Below are 24432 nucleotides of genomic sequence, written 5' to 3'. Positions count from 1 at the left end.
ACCAACAAAGAACTGCAATATCTTACCAACAGACTGACATTTTAAACACATATGCAATGGAGACCAGAACTGATGAATGCAGAATCATGGTCATCGACAACAGCAAAGCAGAGATATACATAAACAGGTCATGGCTCAAAAATGGTGAACAGCTGCAAGTACTGGGAGCTACCCTCTCTTAGGACAGCAGCTCCTTAACAGATATCTGCTTCAGGATCACAACAGCAACAGCAGTAATGGCTTGGTGGGAACAGTAATAACCTCACGTTTACTATTATCTGTCCCTCATAATATTGATCCTTCTTTACGGATGTGAAATGTGGACTCTGCTTGCCAATATGGGGAGTATAATCCAAGTATTCAAGAACAAGTGCCTGAGATAGCTGCTTCAGATTGTGTACAGTGAAAACAAAACCAATGACTTTGTACAAAGTACATTTGCTACACTTGTAGGACACCAGAAACTTCTACTTGCAGCAGTCATGGTTTGGCTGTGTGACCCAGCATGACACCTTGTTGAAGACTGTCCTTCAAGATACCTTGGAGGTTGGCCAAAGCCTTGATGGACAGAGGAAAAACTGAAAAATGAAAAATGAACATGAAAGACTGAACTCGTTATCCTGTGCAGGACCTGCTCACTATTACCCAAAACAGGCGAGAGTGGCAGGCCTTGTCAGCTGCTGCATCTATCCATGTGCTCTCCCAAATGACAGATACCAGTCAACAGACAAATGACCAACTGTCCCAGTCATGCTATAAGGGTGTGAAACATGAACTGATAACAGAGAGAGGCCAAGCTCCTTCATGAGCAGGATTATGTGCTACATAAATCACACATTTAGTGCGTCGTAGCCGTCTCATCAAAAAAAGAAAAATTACAGAATCTATTTTATGGGAGACATGTCTTGCTACTTCTTGCTGCTCTCAGGCTTACCATGCCATGGTGCAACTACAAAGAATATGAAACCTTTTTTTTAATTTAATGAGAAAAAATACAATACAAAATTCCAACTTTCATAAGTGAAACCAAGATGCATTTTGCTGTTATAACAAAGGTTTAAGTAAACCACAGTCTGTCCACAGAGAACACAATAGGGAAAACAGCATAAAAAATAGTACAGGGACATGTAAGAATTAATGCCTAACCCCCTATCCTCCTCATGGATATGTCCATCAAGGTATGATGAATATTTAGGACAAAGATACAATGATCCTCTTTGACTTGGCGGGTGACCAAAATCTTGTCCAAACAGTATTCTAGCTAACAGCAGATCTACACAAAAAGTATTTTTGCATTTATATATTGTGGCTATATCTTCAACTACGCTAGTGATCAACAGACCAAACATAATTTAGAAGATCACCTGTATTTCTGCATAATGTTCCTGCCAGTCTTTTAAATATTTAATACTAATAGTTGTGTTTAGGTAGCAAAATCTAGTGTATCATCATCAGAGTCATCTTTAAAATGCAATGGTTTCTTTCTTCTTCTCTTGGGCTGTTCTTTCTGACCTGTTGAAAGAAGAAAAACCAGTTATACATTGGCATGCTAGAAATACTCTGACATCTATAAGAACTACCCAAAGGGTTTGTGAAAAAGAAATATTTGTCAAATTACTTTATGCCTTATAAACCATAATGGATAAATGTATGTCAAATTAACCATAAAATTAAGGTTATGATTTACCAAAAGCAATCTGTTTCTTAAAAGGTATTCATAAATGTGACTTTGAGAAACTCTTTAAGTTTCTATATGGGCTCCCATGATTATTTGCTGAAACATGTTGAAACTTACCATGGAAAAAGTCAAAATTTTTGTGACTCACTGCTCAATTTGAAATGCCCAATGTTTTCTTTCACAATATTCTCAAATACTAGCAAATAAAATGCAACTTGCAACAATTATGGCAAGGTTATAACTATAAAAGTAAAAACTACTAGTAAACAGAAAGAAGAAGTATGTGTGTACAAACGCCTTACTTTTAGAAGTAACAAGTTGTTTCGGCACAGGCTGCATTTCCTCCACATATTTGTTGATTGCCTCACGACAGAACTGAGTAAAATTGGGTCCTCCCCAACCATTTTTTTCATCACAAATTGTCTCCTGCACACAAAATGATTAAAAAATATCAGATAAAAGAGTGAAAAGATCTATAAGCTTTTTCCTATCAAATGAAAACAGGCTTTTATTTTAGCCCTGGTCATGCTGGCTACAACATTTGAGATTGAAGCTATCACATTATATACCTGTATCATAATCCCAGTAATGAATAGCTTTACAGGCATCACAAACTTGTATTACTGGACTGCTGTCAGATGATTTTTTCCAAGTTAACTACAAAAACCAGGCATGCTACTAAAAAGCTTCCAGTTTATTCACATTCTTTGTTTAGGCTCGTCGAGACTAACAGCGGAGAACATCGAAAGAGGCTAAGTGTTGGTCTTGGCAGACAGACAGCAATCCCCATATACCCACCCATGCAGGTATCTTATTTTCTGCACAAAAGAACAACTTTACACCCTGCAATAATGAAAGGAAGTAAACCGGTCCTATGCTTTGTACATGTTTAGAAACTTTCTGGCCATCTGGAAGATGCAAACAAAAGTGTAACATGCACAATTTAAAAGTTATTAGGACTTGCAGGAACAGAATCCTGTAAGGACTAGCACATAAAACTGTTGAATATGACCAAAAGTGGGATAATGATGCCCAACGGTTAAATGCCTAACATTTAGTAAAGCTCAGAGATTAATACAAAATTGAGGGGTGAGAAAATTGCTAGTTTTCTCAACTCGGTCAAAAAGGCTAATGGATGAATTTCAACACGGTAATCAAAGAGTTTAAAAAAAAGCTTCTACTTCTGATGAAAACAAAGGGAAAGGACAGAGGTAGTGTTGAAACAATGGGACAAGACATTAATTTATTCTATTAATTTCTGTGACTGCACAACTGTAACAGTAACAGTGTCACACCACTTCAGTAAATCCTTAAACAGCAAAGGCAGCTTGTGTACCTCAGCTTTGTTTCCAGTAAGACGTTCTGAAATCTCAGGCACATCAATATCACAAAGCTGGTAGTACATCTGGCGCTGTGGAGGCAAAACTCCAATGTGAAACTCAAAGTCTTGCACTTGTGGCTGAAACACAATTAGTAACAACAATTTCAACATATATAATCAGTGACAATATTGTTTCTTTCACACCTCTGTAATCTGACACCATTCTTTCTTTCACATATCAACATAAAAGTTAAGTTATGACAAGTTAGTGTCAGTTTCAAGATGTATACTTTATAATAATGTGCATAAGGTTCTACATTACATAGGTAATGCACCATAGGAATTCATTTATTTAATACATCTCCTGGGATAAGCAACACAATACTGTAAGACAGGGGTGCCCAACCTAAGTCTTGCACGCCACATCCGGCCCGTGAAGGTGCTTCATCCAGCCCGCTCATTTTAACCAGACACAACAAAAGTTTCATTTTTAATGCCATTATTCTGGCAAAACCGCCGTGTTCTGGCCCGTGAGATTTTATATCATGTCCAGTGCGGCACTCAGGTGAGAAAAGTTTGGGCACCACTGCTGTAAGAAAAGAAGATACCTGTCTTCACACTTTTTTGGCTTTTTTCTGTTGGATACTCTAGTAGAGGCACAACATCCTGTCCCCAGTTTGCACTGGCATTAAGTACAAGATTGCTGTATTGTAAAACTATTCTCTACATCATTTGGCACTACCAAAATCACTGACAGCATACATACCGAGCACCAGCCTATCCTTAAAGCTAATTACCTTATTGTACTGTACATCAAAACTGAGCTGTGTGCAATTGCAACTTCCATGGCAGGAGACAGGTGCATTTCAGTAATGATAATAATGATGTGATCTTTATCATTGACATTACCCTCTTATTAGACAAAGTAACCAATATAACCAAAAAAACCCTGATTTAGCATTTTCTGTACCTTGTGCATATATATAAGAAAAATTATGGCATCAAACCATCAAAGTCTAGTCATGTCAAGTGTTAAAACTAACAATGAAGGTTGTTGTTTTTTCTTCTTTCCTAAACAGAAAAGCAAGCAAGAAATGGTTATAAACTTCCATTGATTTCATTTAAAGTGCACAAAGCTCTCAAACATATTTTACATAGAAAATTACCTGTTTATCTGGATCTGGCTCATCATCTTTCTGTAGCAGTTCTATATTGAGCTCATAACTGTCCTCAACATTAAGGGGCTGTTTTGGTCTCACAAATCTGCTGTTTCTTGCAAGCAACTTCCTGGCTTGAACTTCTTCATTAGCAGGACCTAATTTAATTTTACAATTTGCATACCTTATCATTGGGTCATTTTAAAAACTATTTTAGAATAATATATCTACATCAGAACATACTATATAGTTCAGTAACAAGAACTTCAGTTAACATCTGAAAGTTGGGTACAACCTAAACACCTAGTGAATCTTTCGTTAGTTAAAGCAAGGTAAAAACTGTATAAGTACTAGTAATTATTAATTTCCATCAAAGAAAGCACATCAGGGTTCATCACGAGAGCTGAGATCTCCCAATCACTTCTACAAAGATTAAGATTAAGCGATGACTGAACTGTTACAGCAGAAGTACAAAAGGTGCAATTGGTTTTATTTCAGCTGATCTCTAGCCAAACACCCAGAGGAGCCAGAAGTCACCCAACTATGACAGGAATAATTTCTTCCATAAAAGGGAAATAATGTCTACAGACTAACAAGAGAAACCTGCCTTTTCTATTTCATCCTGCTTTCTAATATGACCAACTTACAGAATTTCTTTTAAGTGCACCTAAACCAACAAGGTTGGAAATCAAAAGAAACAAAATGGAGGGAAAAATACGTTTAATATTATATATAATTGTATATTTTCATGGAAGGTGATAAAGAAATTTTAAACAGACTCACCATGTCGCAAACGGAAATCCACAGTCTGATATTTGAATGCTGAAGGATCTTTGCGAGGATCGTATCCATATTTGACCCAAAGCACCCGCCATGGCCCATTCAAAAAAAAGTAGGCCACTAAAGGCAGAACAAACTTTAAATGCTTCTCTGCTGAAGGGTTATGTCTCAATCTGTATCGCAGTCCAGCTTTCCCCCAGATTGGTCTTTCCTCAAACAACTAAGAAAAATAGAGACATCAAATGTTTTCTTTTATTTTTATAATATAGCTGGTTAATCAACAACACATAAAATAATCAATATCTGTTTGGACATTTGAAACTTTGTTGGTCTTTTCAAAGACATAATTGTCTCTATGCATATATTTAATTCTAGGAGCTTCAAGGTCTAAACCAGGGATGGGGAATGTCCATATTTTACAGTTATTTTGATATGCTTTTCAAAGCAGCAGATTTTTCACACATGTAATTATGAAAAGGCAAATTGTGGTGACTCAGGACTGTAGACATTGCAAGAGTGTTAATATACTGTAGCAAAACTACAGCTTGACCAAATGGAGCAAGCCAGTTTTTACACAGATACTTTTGCATGCCCCACAAATAATATTTTAAATATCAAAATGGCCCTTAGAAGAAAAAGATTCCTCATCCCTGGTCTAAATGAAAAATGTGAACTATGCAGCTCACTACCTTCTTCAGCTCATCTAGCAGCTCTGTGTACAGAGGTTTCCTGAAATTATTAATTGCATCTGGGGAAGGTTCAGCTGGAATATCTTTGTCTTCAAAGCTTACAAACTGAGTGCTCACTTCACGGCGTTTCCTGCCTAAAACAGCAAAATTTCATATGGAAATCTTATCAATAGTGCATATTAAGTGCTAGTAGTTTTCTTCTTAATGATGTTAGTGAAAACAATTTCATATATAAAAACAGTATTGCCAATGGTCTTGAACTTTGCCACTTACGTGAATATCATACATATTTCTGCATATATTAAACCTAAATCAATATGACAAAGAAAGCTTCTAAGATGAAAGAAAGAGGTCATGCCACAGGCAACAAGTTAAATTGCTCTGTCTTATGCTATATAATTATATCAATCAAAATATGATGCTTGCTATGAATAATGTTTAAAAGAAAATTGACATAGCTATAAAATTTCGCTAAAAATGGAATACGAAACATAGCAAAGTACAACCTTTCCTCATTATGCTCTCTGGTGTACTGACACTAGAATGTTCTTCCAGACGGCGACGCATTTTGTCTGCTTCAAAGCTATACTTCTGAGGCATGTCCAGCCTGGAGAATAAGACAGGAGGCAAGAAAAGGGGAGTATCTCGAGCCAGAAACTCTGAACGAGCCATAAATGGCTTGACCACAAGCTTGTCCAAAATGCTTTCATAAGATCCATTTTCCTTACGCTGAAATGGCAAATACTGGAAGTCACACATGGCTGGAAAAAAACAAACAAACTGGGCACTTACTAACAGATAATAATCATTGTCTGCAGAAGGTATTTCTGTACTCTTTTAGCTAGTGGTACTCTTTGTAGTGTATCATTATTCATTTATTAATTATAAAATTTTTGTCTAGATGTAATGATCTGTTATCCTTACTTTCACTTTCAAGTGCAATATTACAAAACAAGCAGATGCAATTTTTCTTGAAATAAAATTGTCGGACTTATAAAATGAATATGGTTAAATATGACTAAACCTTAATAAGGATCAGCCAGCCTGAAAGGAAGAATCCTTGAGTATCATAGGTGATAATAATGAGATTGTATAGTTTATTTTCCTGTGTGGAGATGAAATCAATGCATATTGCATGAAAGACTATGGATTACACCAGCGATGCCCAACCTTTTCTCACACAAGGGCCGCACTGGACATGTAATAAAATCTCTTATGCCAGAACATGGCGGTTTTGCCAGAATTATGACCTTAAAAATGAAATTATGATGTGTCTGGTTAAAATGAATGGGACAGACGCCAGATAAGGCACCTTCGTGGGCTGGATGTGGCCAGAGAGCCGCAGGTTGTGCACACCTGGATTACATCATGACAAACAGGAACAAACCACAGCAATGAAGATAAAAAAACGGATGAGGGAAAAATATTTCTTAAAGAGATGAGTTTCGAGGTCAGACCTGAAAGGTGTTTTAGTCTTAGTCTAAAGAGAAAGGGGTAGAAATTTCAAATGGTGGGGCCAAAGAAGAAGCATCATCTGCTAAATGCCTCTCATTTGATAAACAGCTCACAAGGGAGGTCAGTAGAAAAGACCCAGTCAGAAGGTAAATATTCTCACTATACAAACTATAGTTAATTATAAACTGCCATGATGTCATCACCCCCTGTGGGACCCCGGGGTATGCTTGCCTAGCAAGCATTGCAAGAATAGGGTCCCTGCCATCCAGCCAGGCATGTCGTAAGAGGCGACTAAGGTGGACACCTCACCTAGAGGTAAAATAGGTTGTGGTAGGGCTAACAACCCCACCATGTAAAAAAAATCCTGTTACAGAAACTAAAACCAGAGAACTCGTCACAGATGGCGAAGGTAATGAAGCACACCAGGAGACTGGACTAATGACGGACGACAGCCAAACCCGAAAGGGAGCTGGCGCCCCGACAGCGGATTTACTGAAGCCGAGGCAGAAGTTGAGGGTGGGGTGCTGGAACGTCCAGACCTTGTACCAGACTGGCAGGATGCTCCAATTAGTCAAGGAGTTTGACAACTACAACTTGGACATCCTGGGAGTCAGTGAGGTCAGATGGACCGGCACGGGAAAGAGGAGACTAGCGTCAGGACATACCATCTTGTTCTCAGGAAGATCAGACGCTCAGCACTCTGAAGGAGTAGCTCTACTCCTCAACAAGAAAACGGAAAAGGCACTGCTGGAATGGAAGCCTTATGGACCCAGGCTTTTGAGAGCAAGATTCCATTCCAAGTACACCAAGCTGACAGTGCTAGCCTGCTATGCACCAACAAATGACTCTGAGGCAGAAGACAAGGATGCTTTTTACGATCAGCTCCAGGCAGCCTCAGAAAGCGTTCCAGCCCACGACATGTTGCTCATCATCGGCGATCTCAATGCCAAGGTGGGAAGTGACAACACCTGCAGGGAGCATGTCATGGGCAAACATGGAATCGGAAGCATCAATGACAACGGAGAGAGACTGGCAGACTTTTGTGAAGAAAACAACCTACTGATTGGAGGCACACTCTTCCCACACAAAGACATCCACAAGGCAACATGGACATCACCAGATGGGATCACAAAGAACCAGATAGACCATGTCATCATCAACCGAAAATGGAGGAGCTCACTTCAAGATGTTAGAGCCTACAGAGGAGCAGACATTGCCAGTGACCACACTCTTGTGATAGCCACAGTTTCTCTGAAGCTGCGTCGATCACGAGGAAAACAGGCACGTCAGCAGAGAGTGGACTCCGGCAAACTGAAAAATCCAGCCACCGAAAGGGCCTTTGCTATGGAAGTAAAGAACAGGTTCCAGGCACTAGGAGACCAACAAGAGATGACCTTAGACGACTTCAATCGAGTCTTACAGGAATCAGGAGAGAAAATACTGGGCTTCCAACGGAAAAAGAAAGAACAGTGGATTAGAGAAGAGACATGGAGGAAGATAGAAGAGAGAAAGTCAGCCAAACAAAGAATCAACAGCACCAGATCTGAACGCCTGAAGGAACAACACAGACAAAGATATGCAAAACTGAACAAAGAGGTAAAGAGGATGACAAGAACCGACAAAAGATATCACATAGAGAAACTGGCAGATGAAGCAGAAAATGCAGCAAGTAAAAAATGACCTGAAGACACTGTACAAGATAAACAAACAGCTAAACAACGGGTTTAAGAACAGTGATGTGCCAGTGAAAGACGTGAACGGTAATGTCGTCGAAGGAGAGGCAGGAAAACTACAGCGCTGGAGGGAACATTTTGAGTCGGTTCTGAACAGACCAGATCCCCCTCAGCTTGCAGACATCCAGCCAGCAGCTATAGACCTTGACATCTGCACAGACCCACCAAGCCTGGAAGTGACAGCAGCAGTCAAGACAATGAAGAGCGGCAAAGCACCAGGGGCAGATGGAATAACAGCAGAGATGTTGAAAGCAGACGTGAATGTGACAGCTCCCAAGCTGACTGAAATCTTCAGGCAAATTTGGGAATCAGGGCAGGTCCCTGTTGCGTGGAAGACAGGGCTCATCTTCAAGTTACCCAAGAAAGGAGATCTTGGAGACTGCAATAATTGGAGGGGCATAACACTTCTTTCCCTCACCAGCAAGGTCTTCAGCAAGATTGTTTTGTCAAGACTGACGGCAACTCTTGAGAAAGACCTCCGACCACAGCAAGCAGGATTTCGCCCTGGGCGATCCTGCTCCGAACACATCTTCATTCTGCGACAGATTCTGGAGCAGAGCAACGAATGGAACACACCGCTGTACATCAATTTCATCGACCTGGAGAAGGCTTTTGACAGCATCCACCGCGAGTCCTTATGGAAGATCCTGAGGCATTACGGAGTCCCTGCAAAACTTGTTCAGGTCATTGCAATGCTGTACAGCGATTTCAAATCCCAGGTTGTCTGTGACACGGAGCTCACAGACCCCTTCAACGTCAGTACCGGGGTGAAGCAGGGCTGCATTCTGTCGCCGTTCCTCTTCATCCTGGCCATGGACTGGATCATGAAGACTTCCACCGACAGCGAGAGGAGAGGGCTCAGATGGACCATGACTATGACAGCAACAACAACGCTGGAAGACTTGGACTTTGCTGATGACATTGCCCTGCTGTCACACCGCCACCAAGACATGCAGGAAAAAACAAAGGCCTTCTCAGAAACAGCTGGAAACCTTGGCTTGAAGGTCAGCACAAAAAAGACTAACAGTATGAGAGTGAACGCCAGAGTCCAAGACAGCATCAAACTAAATGGAGAAGAGATTGAGGAAGTTGACAGTTTCACCTATCTTGGGTCCAAAATGTCAAACACTGGGGATGCGGAGGTGGAGATTCGAGCCCGACTGGCGAAAGCCAGTCAGGCCTTTGCCTCACTCAGGAGCACATGGAAGGCAAAAAACATCAGCCAGAAGATCAAGCTGAGAATCTTCAAGTCAAATGTGATCAGCACCCTCCTTTACGGATCAGAATCTTGGAAGATGACCAAAACCATCAGTAACAAGCTTGACGTCTTCCAAAACAGATGCCTCAGGCGCATACTTAACATCTTTTGGCCAAACACCATCACCAACGAAGAACTCCACCGAAGAAGTGAAACCGAGTCCATCACCACGCAGGTTCAACGAAGGCGTTGGCGATGGATTGGACATGTGCTCCGCCAGCAGACAGCAGACCTTTCCAGAGTCGCCCTACGATGGACTCCAGACGGCCGAAGAAAACGAGGCCGCCCAAAGGAAACTTGGAGAAGAACAGTGGAAAGGGAGATGAAAGGAAAGGGCTGGACATGGGGTCACCTAGAGCGGGTTTCAGCCGATCGACATCGGTGGCGGACTCTGGTTGAGGCCTTATGTGCAACCTGATGCACAAAGAGGAATAGATAGATAGATAGATGATGTCATCACAGAAATGAGTGACAACCTCAACATCTGAATTAGAGCCCCTGTATATAATGCACTTTTGACAATTCTAGTCTATAATTTATGTCACAGTGAAAAATGGTTGTCTCTTTCTCCTGTATTTTTACATGATACAACAATAAAGTGAAAAATTTGAATGTAACTCAAGATTTTTAAACTCTGTATAATTGTGAATACAAGTTCTACATGAACTTCCTGTTCTGCACTTTTAGAGCTACCTTGAAACTTGTAGCTAGACGTAATGATACCAAGTATTTCCACTTTGTACTCAAAGGCGTTGCTGTCATCTCCACCATCAAGAATGTGGCTGTCAGCAGGATTAGACTTTCGCCTCCTTTTCACTTTTAGCAACAGGCTGGAAACTTTGTTCATGGTTCCATAGGCAGGCTTGCAGTATGGATCCTGGGGACGAAAGCGCAGCTCCAGCTTCCTGTTCTCAGCAAGTGCCTTTAATTTAAAGAACAATAAAAGAACTTAAAAATGAGATTATTAGTTTATTAATATTCACACTGATGATAACGAACAAACTAACATTATATTTTATAGTCAGCCTGTGAAGATATACACAGTAAGTGATATACAGCAGTTTATCCATCAATTTGCCTTTCCCCTCCACTGAAACATGTGAAGAAGCTGAAATTAAATCACTCCAAAAGTGATCTCCATTGATCCCACCAAGTCAGTTGATTGACCTCTCATGTCAAAAATAAGGCATTGTAAGATTTCCTTCACTGAATCTAGTCATGACATAGGCATTTCAACTGAAAGCAAACTTCCTATGAAGTATGATGTAAATAACATTTTTCTGCTTGCTTATTATGTACAATCAGTACAATCTGTCAATATGATACAATCTGAGTATCTAACATTTCAGGCCGCTCTTTTTACTTCTCTAGTTCTGATTTGTCTTGACTGAGGAAACTCACTTCATTCTGACATTCTGGATTATATCTTCCACAAAGTCCAGAAACTGCAGAACTGTGGTGCAAGACTCATCTTTGGTGTATCCAAAGTGAGTCTCCTCTATTGGAAACATTGCGTTTGTTTCCCATTCCCTAGTGGATAGATTACTGTTTATCTGTATCATTCCCTATGTGAATTACTGTTTATCTATATCATCAAGCACATTGCTCCATTTCATCTAAGTGATATCTACTCTATGGTTCTTTCAGGTGTTTGAGTTCCTCATCTGATTCTTAAATTTGATGATTTCTCACTGCAAAAAGAGAACTCAGGAACAGACCTTTTTCTATTTTGGCATTATAGTCTGGAACAACTTAGAAGTTTCTGTTCAACATTTAACTTATTCGTTATGGACAAATGAATGAAGATGTTTGGATCTAAGGGTGTGAACTGTATAGGAAGAGTTAAATATTGCAGACCACTTCAAATTCATAAACCCATCTTTTCCAATATGTATATTATTCCAAATGATGAATTCACACTGTTGGTGTGAATGTATGAAATGTGTTCTGGATCAGGTGGTTGGCCACTTAGAAGTGTATAGATACTACACCAGTTGCATTTCCTGCATGAATGTACAGTCACATACTCTGAGTCCACCTCAGCATTATGTGCACTGAGCACACTGGTCACTTAGTTTTTAGATGGTGAAGAAAGTGTGTCGATATCTGTCGAAAAAGCCTGTGTGTGTTAGTTATTTTGAGATGTTCTTTGCCAGTCTGTTAAGTTATGTTATTTTAAGGTATGTTAAGTTTATTTTTTCTCTTTTTCTTTTCGTTTGTATGGACCATGAACTCATTATCAAGAAGAAATAAGTCCATCATAAATACTCATTATTATCTATATTAATTACTGAGAAATTCAGCTTCAAAAATAATTTTAGCATTGTCGATATTTACTTATACTCTATACAAAGTGATGTATTTTAACATCCCTGCACATAATTTTTTTAATTATACAAAAGTTTTATCTGAGTTTAGTACAACACGAACAAGTAACCTAGACATAGGAATATAGTACACTGTCCGATGTGAAATAAATGACACTGTGGGTTAGTTTAAGAAATATTTGCAACTACAATACTGTACAACAACCTTCATCAATACTTCTATAATATTTGACTTGGAGAAGAGGGGGGTACCTTTGATATTGAACTGGCTCCTCCAAGTGTTTCCAAAGCTTTGTCGACGTTTTGAACAACTCCGGGATATTCTATGCAGGTAAACCTGTTCTTAGCATCAGCTGGCACATGAACTAAAGCTTCTGCATTTTTAAGAAACCCTGGTTTATAGTCACTATGATCAGCACTAGAGAGAGCTGTATCATCTTGATCGCCCATTGTAAGCGCACAATTTGTATATTCGCTCAGAATGTTATTATATCCTGCCTCCGTGCAGGCCGCTTCACTATTTTTGTTTATATTAATCCACGAGGACAACGCAAATGTAAGATGTAAGTTGATTGGACAGACCGTGCACGTGATAACATCAATGACGTGTATAGGTGGATTGCTGTCTGTCTGCCAAGACCAACGCCGAGGCTCTTGCGAAGTGATCCGCTGATAGTCTTGGCGAGCCATAACAAAGAATGTGACTAAACAGGAAGCTTTCTCGTCTCATGCCTCGTTTTAGCAGTCAATTGGAAACAAAAATCGTCTGCCAGCAGTCCAGGGATATTAGTTCGTGTTAAAATGATTTCCGCTGTTCGTCTGCTATTGTCTGTGGAACATTTGTTGCGTTCTGTGCATCAATTATAGTTGTTCCATTCTGTTGCACACTTTACTCTTTTACTTCAATGTGGCTTGATTGTCCTATAATTATATCATTTAATGACTAAGGATGACTTAACACAACAATTTTGCCGCTTACAACCTCCATCTGCAGGCTCCGTTGGTACGGGTGGTCCGGTGGCGCAATGGTTAGCGCCAGTCACCAAAACAGTGAGGATTATCTGTCCTGTGTTCAGATCTCGTCTCGGGCATGCTGTTCTTTTTCTGCATGTGACGGCTGCTTTGCCATGATATAGCCTTAGCTGCTGGCTCGGTGTAAAACACCAATGTGCCCATCCTCACTATCCCCGTTGGTACGCGAAAATAGAAAATGTGTGAAAACGAAAACCAGCGATAAGATAAAACTTTATTTGTCCCAGAGAGCAATTCTGGTGCAGCTCGATTAAAATTAAAATTCATACACAATTGCATGTACAAAACTATTCATAACCCATTCAAAAGTCGCAGGGCTGAAACAACAAAAGACAGCCGCAGTCTGTTCGTCCTGCATGCAGGCACACAAAATCAGCAGCCCGACGGGAGCCGGACAATTTCCAGGGTTGTCCATGGGACATATTTTTCTATCCCGTCCCATCCCATCCCATGGCAATTTATGCCTGTCCCATCCCGTCCCATCCCACGGGATGTTTCCCATGGGATTCCCATGGTATTAACAATCCTATGGACAACACTGAAAACCACTTTTCGGCTTTTGTTCTATAATTCCTGCTACTTCACATACAATAGATGATTCAGAGGAAAGATTTAAATCCTTGATGAATGAAATAACAGTAAATTTATTTTGCAATATCAAGTATCGACTACCATGGGAAATACAAATGTGTGCTGTCCCATCCCATCCCATCCCATGGGACGTTTCCCATGGGATTCCCATGGGATTCCCATTCCTATGGACAACACTGACAATTTCTGTCGACAGAGCATGCCTGTCATCACGAAGGATGGCAGACACCTTCAGAAGAGTCCGCCTATTATACAGAGCCTGAAGAGAACTATTATATTTATACAAGAACAGGAGTGAAGAACGTCTTTCCAGGAAACTACTATATGCTGGTAAATCGTTAGCTTTCATGATAGATGTTTCTCTTAAAAATGTACTATAGTTTACAGTTTTGTTGTAAATCATAATTGTTCATAATACGTTTCTTTCCACAATTTGATATGCTTTACAGTTTCGCTTGCTCCCACAGTTGAAATGTATTATTGCAGTTAGTGACTATGCTTATACATCTTTATTAATCTTGTTCAGAAACTTTTTATAGATGCACTGTCATTCCATATACAGTGATACCCGATCGGTTCTCGAACATAATTCGTTCCGGGAGGACGGTCGAGAACCAAATTGTTCGAGAACCGAAGCAATGAAACCCATAGGATATAATGGAAACTGGATTAATTCGTTCCAAGCCCCAGAAAATGCCTATTTACTGGCCTAATTTGTATATAATATATAGAAAAACATGAGTCTCAACAAGAAATAAGAAATAAAAGTGTATTTATTAAAACAAAACCAAAAAAAAAATAAATAAAATATACTGTACTGTACAGTACAGTACAGTACAGTACAGTAAATTGTGTTTCATTTACTGTACCTGTACCAAACTTTATGGCAGGAGGGAATGAATGTGGAGGGAGGAGGGAAGGGGGATGGTTATTGTTTGGAAGGGGAGTCCTCTTCAATAAAAGCAGAGGGTAACTGCTCTTCGGGTGTTTCTGTTCTCTGTATCTTTTGCTGAGGAGAATCAGAATCTTGCTCTGCAGTTGCTTGTCTGATTTCTTTACGGAAGAATTTGTCAATTGTTTGCTGTTTTTTTCTCCTTTGCAAAATTTTGCGGAAAGTGGACATAACATTGTCATTAAAAATGTTAACTGCTCTAATTTGCTACCACTTTATCAGGGTGATGTTGTTCAACAAAATTTGCGATTTCTGCCCATTTTGCACACATTTCATGACTCTCTCCACAAAAACGTGACTCACTCTCTCTCTGCACTCACACTGATGACGCAAGCAAGGCGCGCTGGGCCGGAATGAACGCCATTCGGCTCAACTCGGCTCATCTCGGACGTTCGGATGTTCGAGTTCCAAATATTTGTTCGGATTCCAAGACAAAATTTTCTCGAATTTCCTGGTCGAATACCGATTTGGTCGAAAGTCAAGGCGTTCGAGAACCGAGGTATCACTGTATCTGTTTTTCTTTTCAGAATGGAAATGACTCAACCTTGCAGCAGCCTCTCTGAAAGACATGCATGACACTAGTGTAACTGTCTGTTCTGCGTGCATGCAGTTTATTTTGTGCAGTCTGTGACGGTAAGGGAGTAGAGGGTGAGCGACGGTGGCGTGGCCAGCCCTGTGTTGTCCCTCTGCCATGTAAAAATCGTGGGCCACGTGTATTTTGGACCCCACGTGAGTTTTGGACCTCACGTGCGAGGCATGAAGTGCTCACCCCGTGTGGAGTGTGACAGGGGGAGTATATATAGAGGACGGTTAAAAGCCGAGGGGAGCGGTTTTTGGATTAACACAGACGACGGTGTAAAAGTGAAGACGCTGTTTGGAAGTTGCTAGCTGGAGCGAGGTGTGACACCACTATTGTCTGTCGTGTTCTACTGAGGGGAGACTCTGCACGGCCTTCAAGAAACGAGTGGGACCGGAGACGCTGTACAGTCCAGTCTCCAAGAAACTCTGCGATTGTCTGCGGAGACCGAACTCTACTGCAGTGAGCGGGGTGTGAGGCGCCGGGCTCCAGACGGCATGGTTTGACAGCCGGAGTCGGCGCGACGACAACGACGACGACACCAGCACGACTGGAGCAGCGCAACTAGAAGGATGGTGGTCGAGTAGAGGAACCTCCCCATCATCATCCCAAACAGCCAGAGAGGTCGTTACGACGACTGGAGCGCCGGGAGTAAAGGCCTGTCTTCAGAAACTCTACTGCTGTGTGCGGGGAGCGGGGAGGACAAGAGCAGGCGTGAGAAAGTCCGGGAGAGACCTCAGTAGAGCGGAGCAGGTGCCACGTGACTGGGCACCATCGTCACCCTAGCGTGAAAAGCAACACACTAGACCTCTCTCAGTACATAGACGAGCAGCTCATGGCCAGATGTTTGTCTATTGTGTACAACAATGCGCGTGGACATGTTGTGTGTGTTGCTCTGGTGAGAGCCGCCTCCGCGACAAGATGTGACTGGAATAGCCACTCTCTCTAGCAGGGCTTCAAACTGCTCCCTGCCGTCCTCGGCACGCATCATAGATTGATGCCTCAGAACGTTTTGGTAACACCATTGTGTGGAGAAATGTGTTTCGGCCCAACGATTATACACACTGAGCAGTGTCAGGTGATCACCTTATGGACAAACGAATTTCTGGCGCGCAGTCAGCATGGACCAACTTGCCTTTGGGCAGAAGATTTCGCTATTGACAGACAGCATTGCTGCGATGGTGAGGATCTCCTGAGAACATTTGTACTTGTGCAGGACAGCAAGTGAGACAAGACTGGACACGTTATCACAAATCTCTTTAGTCATTCCAAAAATAATTTAAAAGTATTTATTAACACTTTTTTTCTTCTTCTTTCCTTCGTTTCTTTTTTCTTCTATGTCCACTATAGTGAGTGGACAACTAGAGTTAGAATATTTGTATAGAGATATTTATTTGCCGTTTTACTTATTCTGACAACACCATTCATTTTCAATTTCTTGGTGAATTTCAAATTTTCTGAATCACCTTAGAGTGGAGACAGTGCTTGCACGGGTTTCCATTTAGGACAAGGAGGTCAAACGGTCTAATCAGTTTTTGCATTATTTGTATCATCAATCTTTTTCGTGTAATTGGCGGTCTCCTGCAAGACACGTGTTTTAGCTCCCAGGAGTGCGAGTGTGTGTGGACATGTTTGTAATAAGATTAAAAAAACTGTAATAAACTGTCAAATATTGTTGCAATGTTTTATCCGTTGCTTTGTTTAAGGAACTTTGTTGTCTCAATTTATATGTGTGATACTAAAAAGTCAGTTATTTACTCATGTTAAATAAATTTTTGTGCATGTTACTCCAGTACACTTTGTGGGAGAGGGAAAAGAGGCTAAGATCCAGTTGTGACGCTGTAAGGTCGTACACACACACGCGCGCACACAAACTGACAAATACACACGCACTCTGATACACCAAAAAGAATGGAGTTAATGTTACATTGGTTTATTTAAAATGATCAAAGGTATCCATATGCAATAGAATATTTACATAATGAGCAAAAACCGAATGAATACTAGACAAATTGACATGGTTTGTGACACGTGATAGAGACTTACACATTAAAAGAAGTTTTTGCTTCAATATCTATCAAATTATTATTATTTTTAAAAAGTTATGAGCAGTAAGTGAACACTTAGTAATAAGAACGTAGACAATATTAAGATGGCCACTCTACTATCCGGTAGTGTGGTGGTTAAAACACTCACTTGTCATCACTGCAGTGAGTGGCTCACTAAATAGCTAAAAACTCAAAAAGTGAACCAAACACTGTTTCATTAAATTCATCATAAAAAAGAAATGTATATATTACCAGTAAAAGCAACATTGACATAATGAGTGATGATCACAGCTCAAATCATGCAGGCAAAACAAGTTTAAGCACAGGTGAAATGAAAAGGGAACATACGAACTGCCAAGTAACTATTACTGTACACCTTATTTTTCATGCACTCACAGGCGACAAAACAATAGCATTTACACAGTGTCCTCTCGTATTATAATCTACGTAAATCACATAGCCTTCAAGGAAGAAAAAAAAAATGAAAAAAGGTAAAAAAAAAAAAAATCTGAGACTGATTTCTAACATAAAAACAATAAAAAAAACTAAATGTTAAAAAAAAACCACATAAAAATCATAATCTGTTTATACAGTACAAACAAGTTCTTTCGAGGGTTTAAAACTTTAAAGAAAAAATGTTGTATTCGGCTTGTCCTTTACAATTACTTTAAAAAAAAGACATACACTTGCATATTTCAACCGACTAGTATAAGAAAAAAAGACATAATATACACATTGCTTGACTCTTGGGAGTTCTCTGGGCTTGACTCCTGGGAGCTCTCTCTTCCTGAGTGTTTGCTCGCCAAGATTTCTTTGAATTGGAGCTTGCTGAAAATAATAATAAAGAGACTCAGTTAATGAGTCTTTCGGGAAGTGTTACCATTATTCTTCGGATTGCATCGAAGAAGGAGTCATAAGCGTTTGTTGCTGAGGCTGACTGCTGGGAGTTCTCTGGGCTTGACTCCTGGGAGCTCTCTGGGCTTGACTCCTAGGAGTTCTCTGGGCTTGACTCTTGGGAGTTCTCTTGGCTTGACTCCTAGGAGTTCTCTGGGCTTGACTCCTAGGAGTTCTCTGGGCTTGACTCCTAGGCGCTCTCTGGGCTTGACTCCTAGGAGCTCTCTGGGCTTGACTCCTAGGAGTTCTCTGGGCTTGACTCTTGGGAGCTCTCTCTTCCTGAGTGTTTGCTCGCCAAGATTTCTTTGAATTGGAGCTTGCTGAAAATAATAATAAAGAGACTCTGTTAATGAGTCTTTCGGGAAGTGTTACCATTATTCTTCGGATTGCATCGAAAAAGGAGTCATAAGAGTTTGTTGCCGAGGCTGACTGCTGGGAGTTCTCTGGGCTTGACTCCTGGGAGATCTCTGGGCTGGACTCCTAGGAGCTCTCTGGGCTTGACTCCTAGGAGTTCTCTGGGCTTGACTCCTAGGAGTTCTCTGGGCTTGACTCCTAGGAGTTCTCTGGGCTTGACTCTTGGGAGTTCTCTTGGCTTGACTCCTAGGAGTTCTCTGGGCTTGACTCATAGGAGTTCTCTGGGCTTGACTCCTAGGAGCTCTCTGGGCTTGACTCCTAGGAGCTCTCTGGGCTTGACTCCTAGGAGTTCTCTGGGCTTGACTCTTGGAAGCTCTCTCTTCCTGAGTGTTTGCTCGCCAAGATTTCTTTGAATTGGAGCTTGCTGAAAATAATAATAAAGAGACTCTGTTAATGAGTCTTTCGGGAAGTGTTACCATTATTCTTCGGATTGCATCGAAAAAGGAGTCATAAGAGTTTGTTGCCGAGGCTGACTGCTGGGAGTTCTCTGGGCTTGACTCCTGGGAGTTCTCTGGGCTTGACTCCTAGGAGTTCTCTGGGCTTGACTCCTAGGAGCTCTCTGGGCTTGACTCCTAGGAGCTCTCTGGGCTTGACTCTTGGGAGCTCTCTGGGCTTGACTCTAAGGAGTTCTCTCTTCCTGAGTGTTCGCTCGCCAAGATTTCTGGCCTTGGAGCCTGCCGCTAATAATAATAATAAAAAGACTCAGTTAATGAGTCTTTCGGGAAGTGTTACCATTATTCTTCGGATTGCATCGAAGAAGGAGTCATAAGCGTTTGTTGCTGAGGCTGACTGCTAGGAGTTCTCTGGGCTTGACTCCTGGGAGCTCTCTGGGCTTGACTCCTAGGAGCTCTCTGGGCTTGACTCCTGGGATCTCTCTCTTCCTGAGTGTTTGCTCGCCAAGATTTCTGGCCTTGGAACCTGCCGGTAATAATAATAAAAAGACTCAGTTAATGAGTCTTTCGGGAAGTGTTAGAAGGAGTCATAAGCGTTTGTTGCTGAGGCTGACTGCTGGGAGTTCTTTGGGCTTGACTCCTGGGAGCTCTCTGGGCTTGACTCCTGGGAGGTATCTCTGCCTGAGTGTATGCTGCAAATAATAATAAAAAGATTCAATTAATGTGTCTAGGCATGCATACGTATGTGGGGGCACATTGGAAACGACCAGAGTAAATTTTCTGATGGCTTGTTAATTTGAGCATTTTCATAGTACTCCCCTTTCTCGTCTTTTGCTGATGCATGTTGATCTCACTTTTGCGTGTGTGTATGTGTGCGCGAGAGGGACAATCCAAATGAACATAATTCAGAGTTTTCTACAAGTAAACAATAACATTGTCACACTTTCAGCACTCTTTGCTTTTCTCTTTTTTAAAAAAGGGAGGGCTTGCTACAAACAGTATGGCTGGGGCATACTGATTACTTTGCTATTGTGTAAAGCATCGTCCCTACACACTTTGTCCCTACACATAAGCCTTGCGAACAGCTAGGTGTCATTTCAAAATCAATTAAGAACACCCATATAACACACCAATGATTTATGGAAGAGAAGCAAAGTAGAAAATAAGACTAAAAAAATAACTGTCACAAAGAAAGCAAAAGAAACATGAGGAACGTACCTGCTGTCTCGCCTCCCATCTTCTTTTCTGATTTTGTGGAATACGCCTCCTCTTCGTTTTGAAAAGTTCCTCTCAAGAAACAAGTCATTTCAATATAAAACATTAGATCGGAAACATGGAAGAAAATGGTCCCACGCCACTGTCAGCCTCGCTACTTATTTTCCCTACCGTCGAACATTCTAGAATCTTGATGCAAATCTGAAGCATCATCCAACACGCGGCAAAGACATTCTACGTTGTCGCAAAAAACACATTCTACATTGTACATTACTACAGTGATGAACATTCTAGAATCTAGAAGCAAATCTGCAACAAACACATTCTACTTTGTCGCAACAAACACATTCTACATTGTCGCAACAAAGACATTCTACATTGTCGCAACAAAGACATTCTACTTTGTGGCAACAAAGACATTCTACATTGTACATTACTACAGTGCTGAACATTCTAGAATCCAGATGCAAATCTGCGACAAACAAATTCTGCTTTGTACACTACAAGAGTGCTATAATTTTGAAAGAAAAAGGTTGGCGTTAGCTTCTTACAGCAAAAGAAGAGGTTAAGATATAAAGTTGGCTGGACAAACTATAAACTTCAATGGTGGGGAGCCTTTCTTCCCTCCACGGTCATTTTGAAATCTAAACTGTCATTCACAGGCCATCATTGGTTAAGCTTCAGTTTCGCCAATGTGTCAACACTTTTGGCACAGCTTCTCTTTTAAATTAAAGATTTGGTTATTTTATTTTGAACTTGTATTTTGACCCTTTTTTTCTTGTTTTTGCTACTTATTATTACATGGAGAGACATCGCTGATTGGGTAGTCATTTTGCTTAAAGCACATCACACCTTGTCCTCGTCAGCTAGTTTAAATTGTCATTTACTGTGTGTAACATTAATTATTTTATCATGGTTTTGTTCTCTCCTCATCAGTAGGAGAATGGTCCTGAAATAAATCATTCATACTTTCTTTTCCTCCGATATCAAGTTTTTGATTTTTGAAAATGTGGGTTATGTCTGTCTAAGCAACAGTTCTTGTTAAAATGATTTGTTTCAAATAAATTGGACAGTTGAATATTCCATTCAAGAAATAAGGATCAAATGTTATTGGCATGAAACAATGGTTGACTATACTAAACCATAGAAGAATCACAGGAATTATACTCCTTGCAAAAATGCAGTCCACCACCAGCTGGCGCAACTTACCTGGTAGTGGTGTCGTGGCTTGTCGATCCACAGAGCAATGTCGACAGGAGCCTTGGTGATGTCATATCCATGGTGGCCATCTTGATGAGGTCACATATCCGTGGTGGCCATTTTGTCATACCCCTCATCTTGTCATACCCCGAGTGATTGTTGCTGAGACTCCCACCCTGTATTTGGGGAAAATGTCTGCATTGAAAGAGCCCATTTCGCCAAAGCTTAGAAAAGTATAAACTTTAATAAACTTAGTCCACCAGTCGCCACGAGGAGGCAGGGCTTTTGTTTGACTGGCAAAAAATGTGTTTGACGCATAAAGAACAAGAAAAACTTTTATCACAGTTTTGAAGATATCACAGTCTAAACGGGAGCAGCAGTCTCAAATGTCTAACGGCACGGTAGTCACCCCATCGGCAAGGACCTTTCGCTTGATGTATATTGTAAAACGTGTTTGAAATTGCTGTGGTCAAGTTGATTTTGGTGTTTGTTTAGACCCTTGGTGCTGAGTTTTTGCGTGTCACCGAAACAAATGTAAGTTTTGCTGCAGAGAGCCACGATGCCATCGTCTGTGTACTGTGTTTTAAACAAGCCGACAGGCAGGACAGGCAGAGGGGTCCCAGGGTTTGTGGTTGGTTTTGCTGTGCACAAAGTCTTGGTGATGTTTGTCGCATGCTTGTCCCGGGAAAGAAAGAAAGAAAGAAAGAAAGAAAGAAAGAAAGAAAGAAAGAAAGAAAGAAAGAAAGAAAGAAAGAAAGAAAGAAAGAAAGAAAGAAAGAAAGAAAGAAAGAAAGAAAGAAAGAAAGAAAGAAAGAAAGAAAGAAAGAAAGAAAGAAAGAAAGAAAGAAAGAAACAAAGAAAGAGACAAAGAAACAAAGAAAGAAAGAAACAAAGAAACAAAGAAAGAAACAAAGAAAGAAACAAAGAAACAAAGAAAGAAACAAAGAAAGAAAGATTAAAATATCGGCTGTTATCATGTATAATGTCAACACTCTGAACCTTTCTTTCTTGATTTGACCCCCTGTGTGATTGAGTTTGACACCCTGCCTTAAGGAGTGGACAGGAAATAGTGGGTGGGAGGGCTTGACCCTGACGTCACCTGTCGCTCACCTGACGGATTAGTGCCAACACCTCGCTAATTACGAGCGAGGGTGCTCACTGACTTGTCTTTCCTTTTGTTCTTTGATGTTTTCAGAAGTGGGCTTGAGAACAATGGTGTGGCACCTCCACCCTGCCTCCTCCTTGACCACGTGACGACGGACCGTACCCAAAGTGTCCCGCGGCGATTCGACAGGTTTCTCCATGTCACCAGGTGGACCGTCTACATCAGCTAATGCGATTGGTTCAAATTTGTTTTGTCATCTGGAAGGAAGGTTAGTCAACAGTCGTACAACTTCATAGCAGCTGACCACGTTGTCATATTCGCCATTTCTCTCACGACAGTATCAGTACCTGGCTTCCACACCAACAACTTGTTTGGAGTATTTTAAGTTTACTTCTCATACACGGTAAGCTTCTGTTTTCTTCTTACTTCGGTATGCACTTAGACAGCTTTGTTTGTTTGTGTTTGTGTGTGCGAACGCGTAGACACGCGCCTGCATGTGTAAGGTTTTAGTGTCAGTTGATGCCATGTCACGTGACAGCTGAACAATAGTTTCGAGACAACTTGGCCAGCGTGAGGTACCCGGCGAGCCGTGAGTAGCTTATTCAATTAATCCTCAGCGTTAAGATCCTGCTGCCATCGCTGACTTGTTTGTTTGGGTGTTCCGTGTGTTTCGATTGTGACTTCAGTACCCGAATTTTTGTCTTCACTTTTATTTCTTTCTTTGCAGCAGAGGACTTTGAACATGGAAGCATCAGCGTCAACTGACTGCCCCATTTGTTTGGACATCTTGACGGAGCCCACGATTATCCCTTGTGGCCACGTGATCTGTCGCACGTGTCTTGTAGCGTGGCTACAGGCGCGACAAACGGCCACCAAATGCCCTTTGTGCCGTTACCCCATCCTGGGAGAAGACGAGACACCAGACGACTTTCAGATGAGACTGCTTGCTGTCACAGTGGCCAACGACTTGCCCACTCACCTGGTCGTCAAGGCAATCGCGCGCGGCAGGCATGACGTCACACCGGATACCTGCTCAGGGTGCGAGGGTCTCCTCTGCGAGTCGCACTACACCCGACACTTGCTCTGCCCAGGACCGCAAGATCCTCAGCAAACTTCCAACCGGCAGTTTCAAGCTCGAACCACCTTTCAAGTGCTGTCGGAAAAGTTGCAAAAGATGCGTGAACAGATGGCGGTGGTACGAGAGTCCTTCAAGACCATAAAGGAGAAACTTATTGGTCAGGTGCCCGAAAACGAGGCCACCGAGAATGAGGCTTTGTCCGTGGTGTGGGCCGGCGATTTAGAGAAGGAGGCTGGGCAACTCTGTACAATCCTCACAACACACCAGCATCTAATGGAGGGCCTGCAAGAAAGTCATCATGCTTTAGCGACCATCCTTATGAAGGATGCAATGGATCTGAGGGTGAAGATGCTGACGAGAAAAGTGGAAAAATATCTTCATGCAAGTCGTCTCTGGAGTTTATTGTAGCAACCCTAGAGTTGAGCCGCCTGGATAGCTTGATGGAGGCAATGGATTTTAGGGTGGGGATGCTGAACAGAAAATGGGAAAAATGTGTTAAACAATGTTATCGATGGAGAGATGTGTAGCAACCCTAC

The 24432-nt window shown here is 41.3% G+C and overlaps 1 protein-coding gene across 1 annotated transcript; it reads right to left on the bottom strand.

The window, feature by feature from the left end:
* Positions 1-961: 961 nt before the first annotated feature.
* Positions 962-12944, bottom strand: LOC112576141 (general transcription factor 3C polypeptide 5-like). Its single transcript, XM_025258409.1, has 9 exons — positions 12651-12944; positions 10765-10993; positions 6132-6386; positions 5626-5759; positions 4940-5156; positions 4166-4314; positions 3015-3137; positions 1981-2104; positions 962-1512 (listed from the first exon to the last, which is right to left on the bottom strand). Exons 1-9 carry the CDS (start codon positions 12846-12848, stop codon positions 1424-1426), a joined length of 1518 nt encoding a protein of 505 aa, XP_025114194.1. The 5' UTR covers positions 12849-12944; the 3' UTR covers positions 962-1423.
* Positions 12945-24432: the final 11488 nt, after the last annotated feature.

This window comes from Pomacea canaliculata, linkage group LG11, assembly GCF_003073045.1.
Source record: "Pomacea canaliculata isolate SZHN2017 linkage group LG11, ASM307304v1, whole genome shotgun sequence".
Lineage (NCBI taxonomy): Eukaryota > Metazoa > Mollusca > Gastropoda > Architaenioglossa > Ampullariidae > Pomacea > Pomacea canaliculata.
This window is presented reverse-complemented; position numbering and strand designations above follow the sequence as displayed.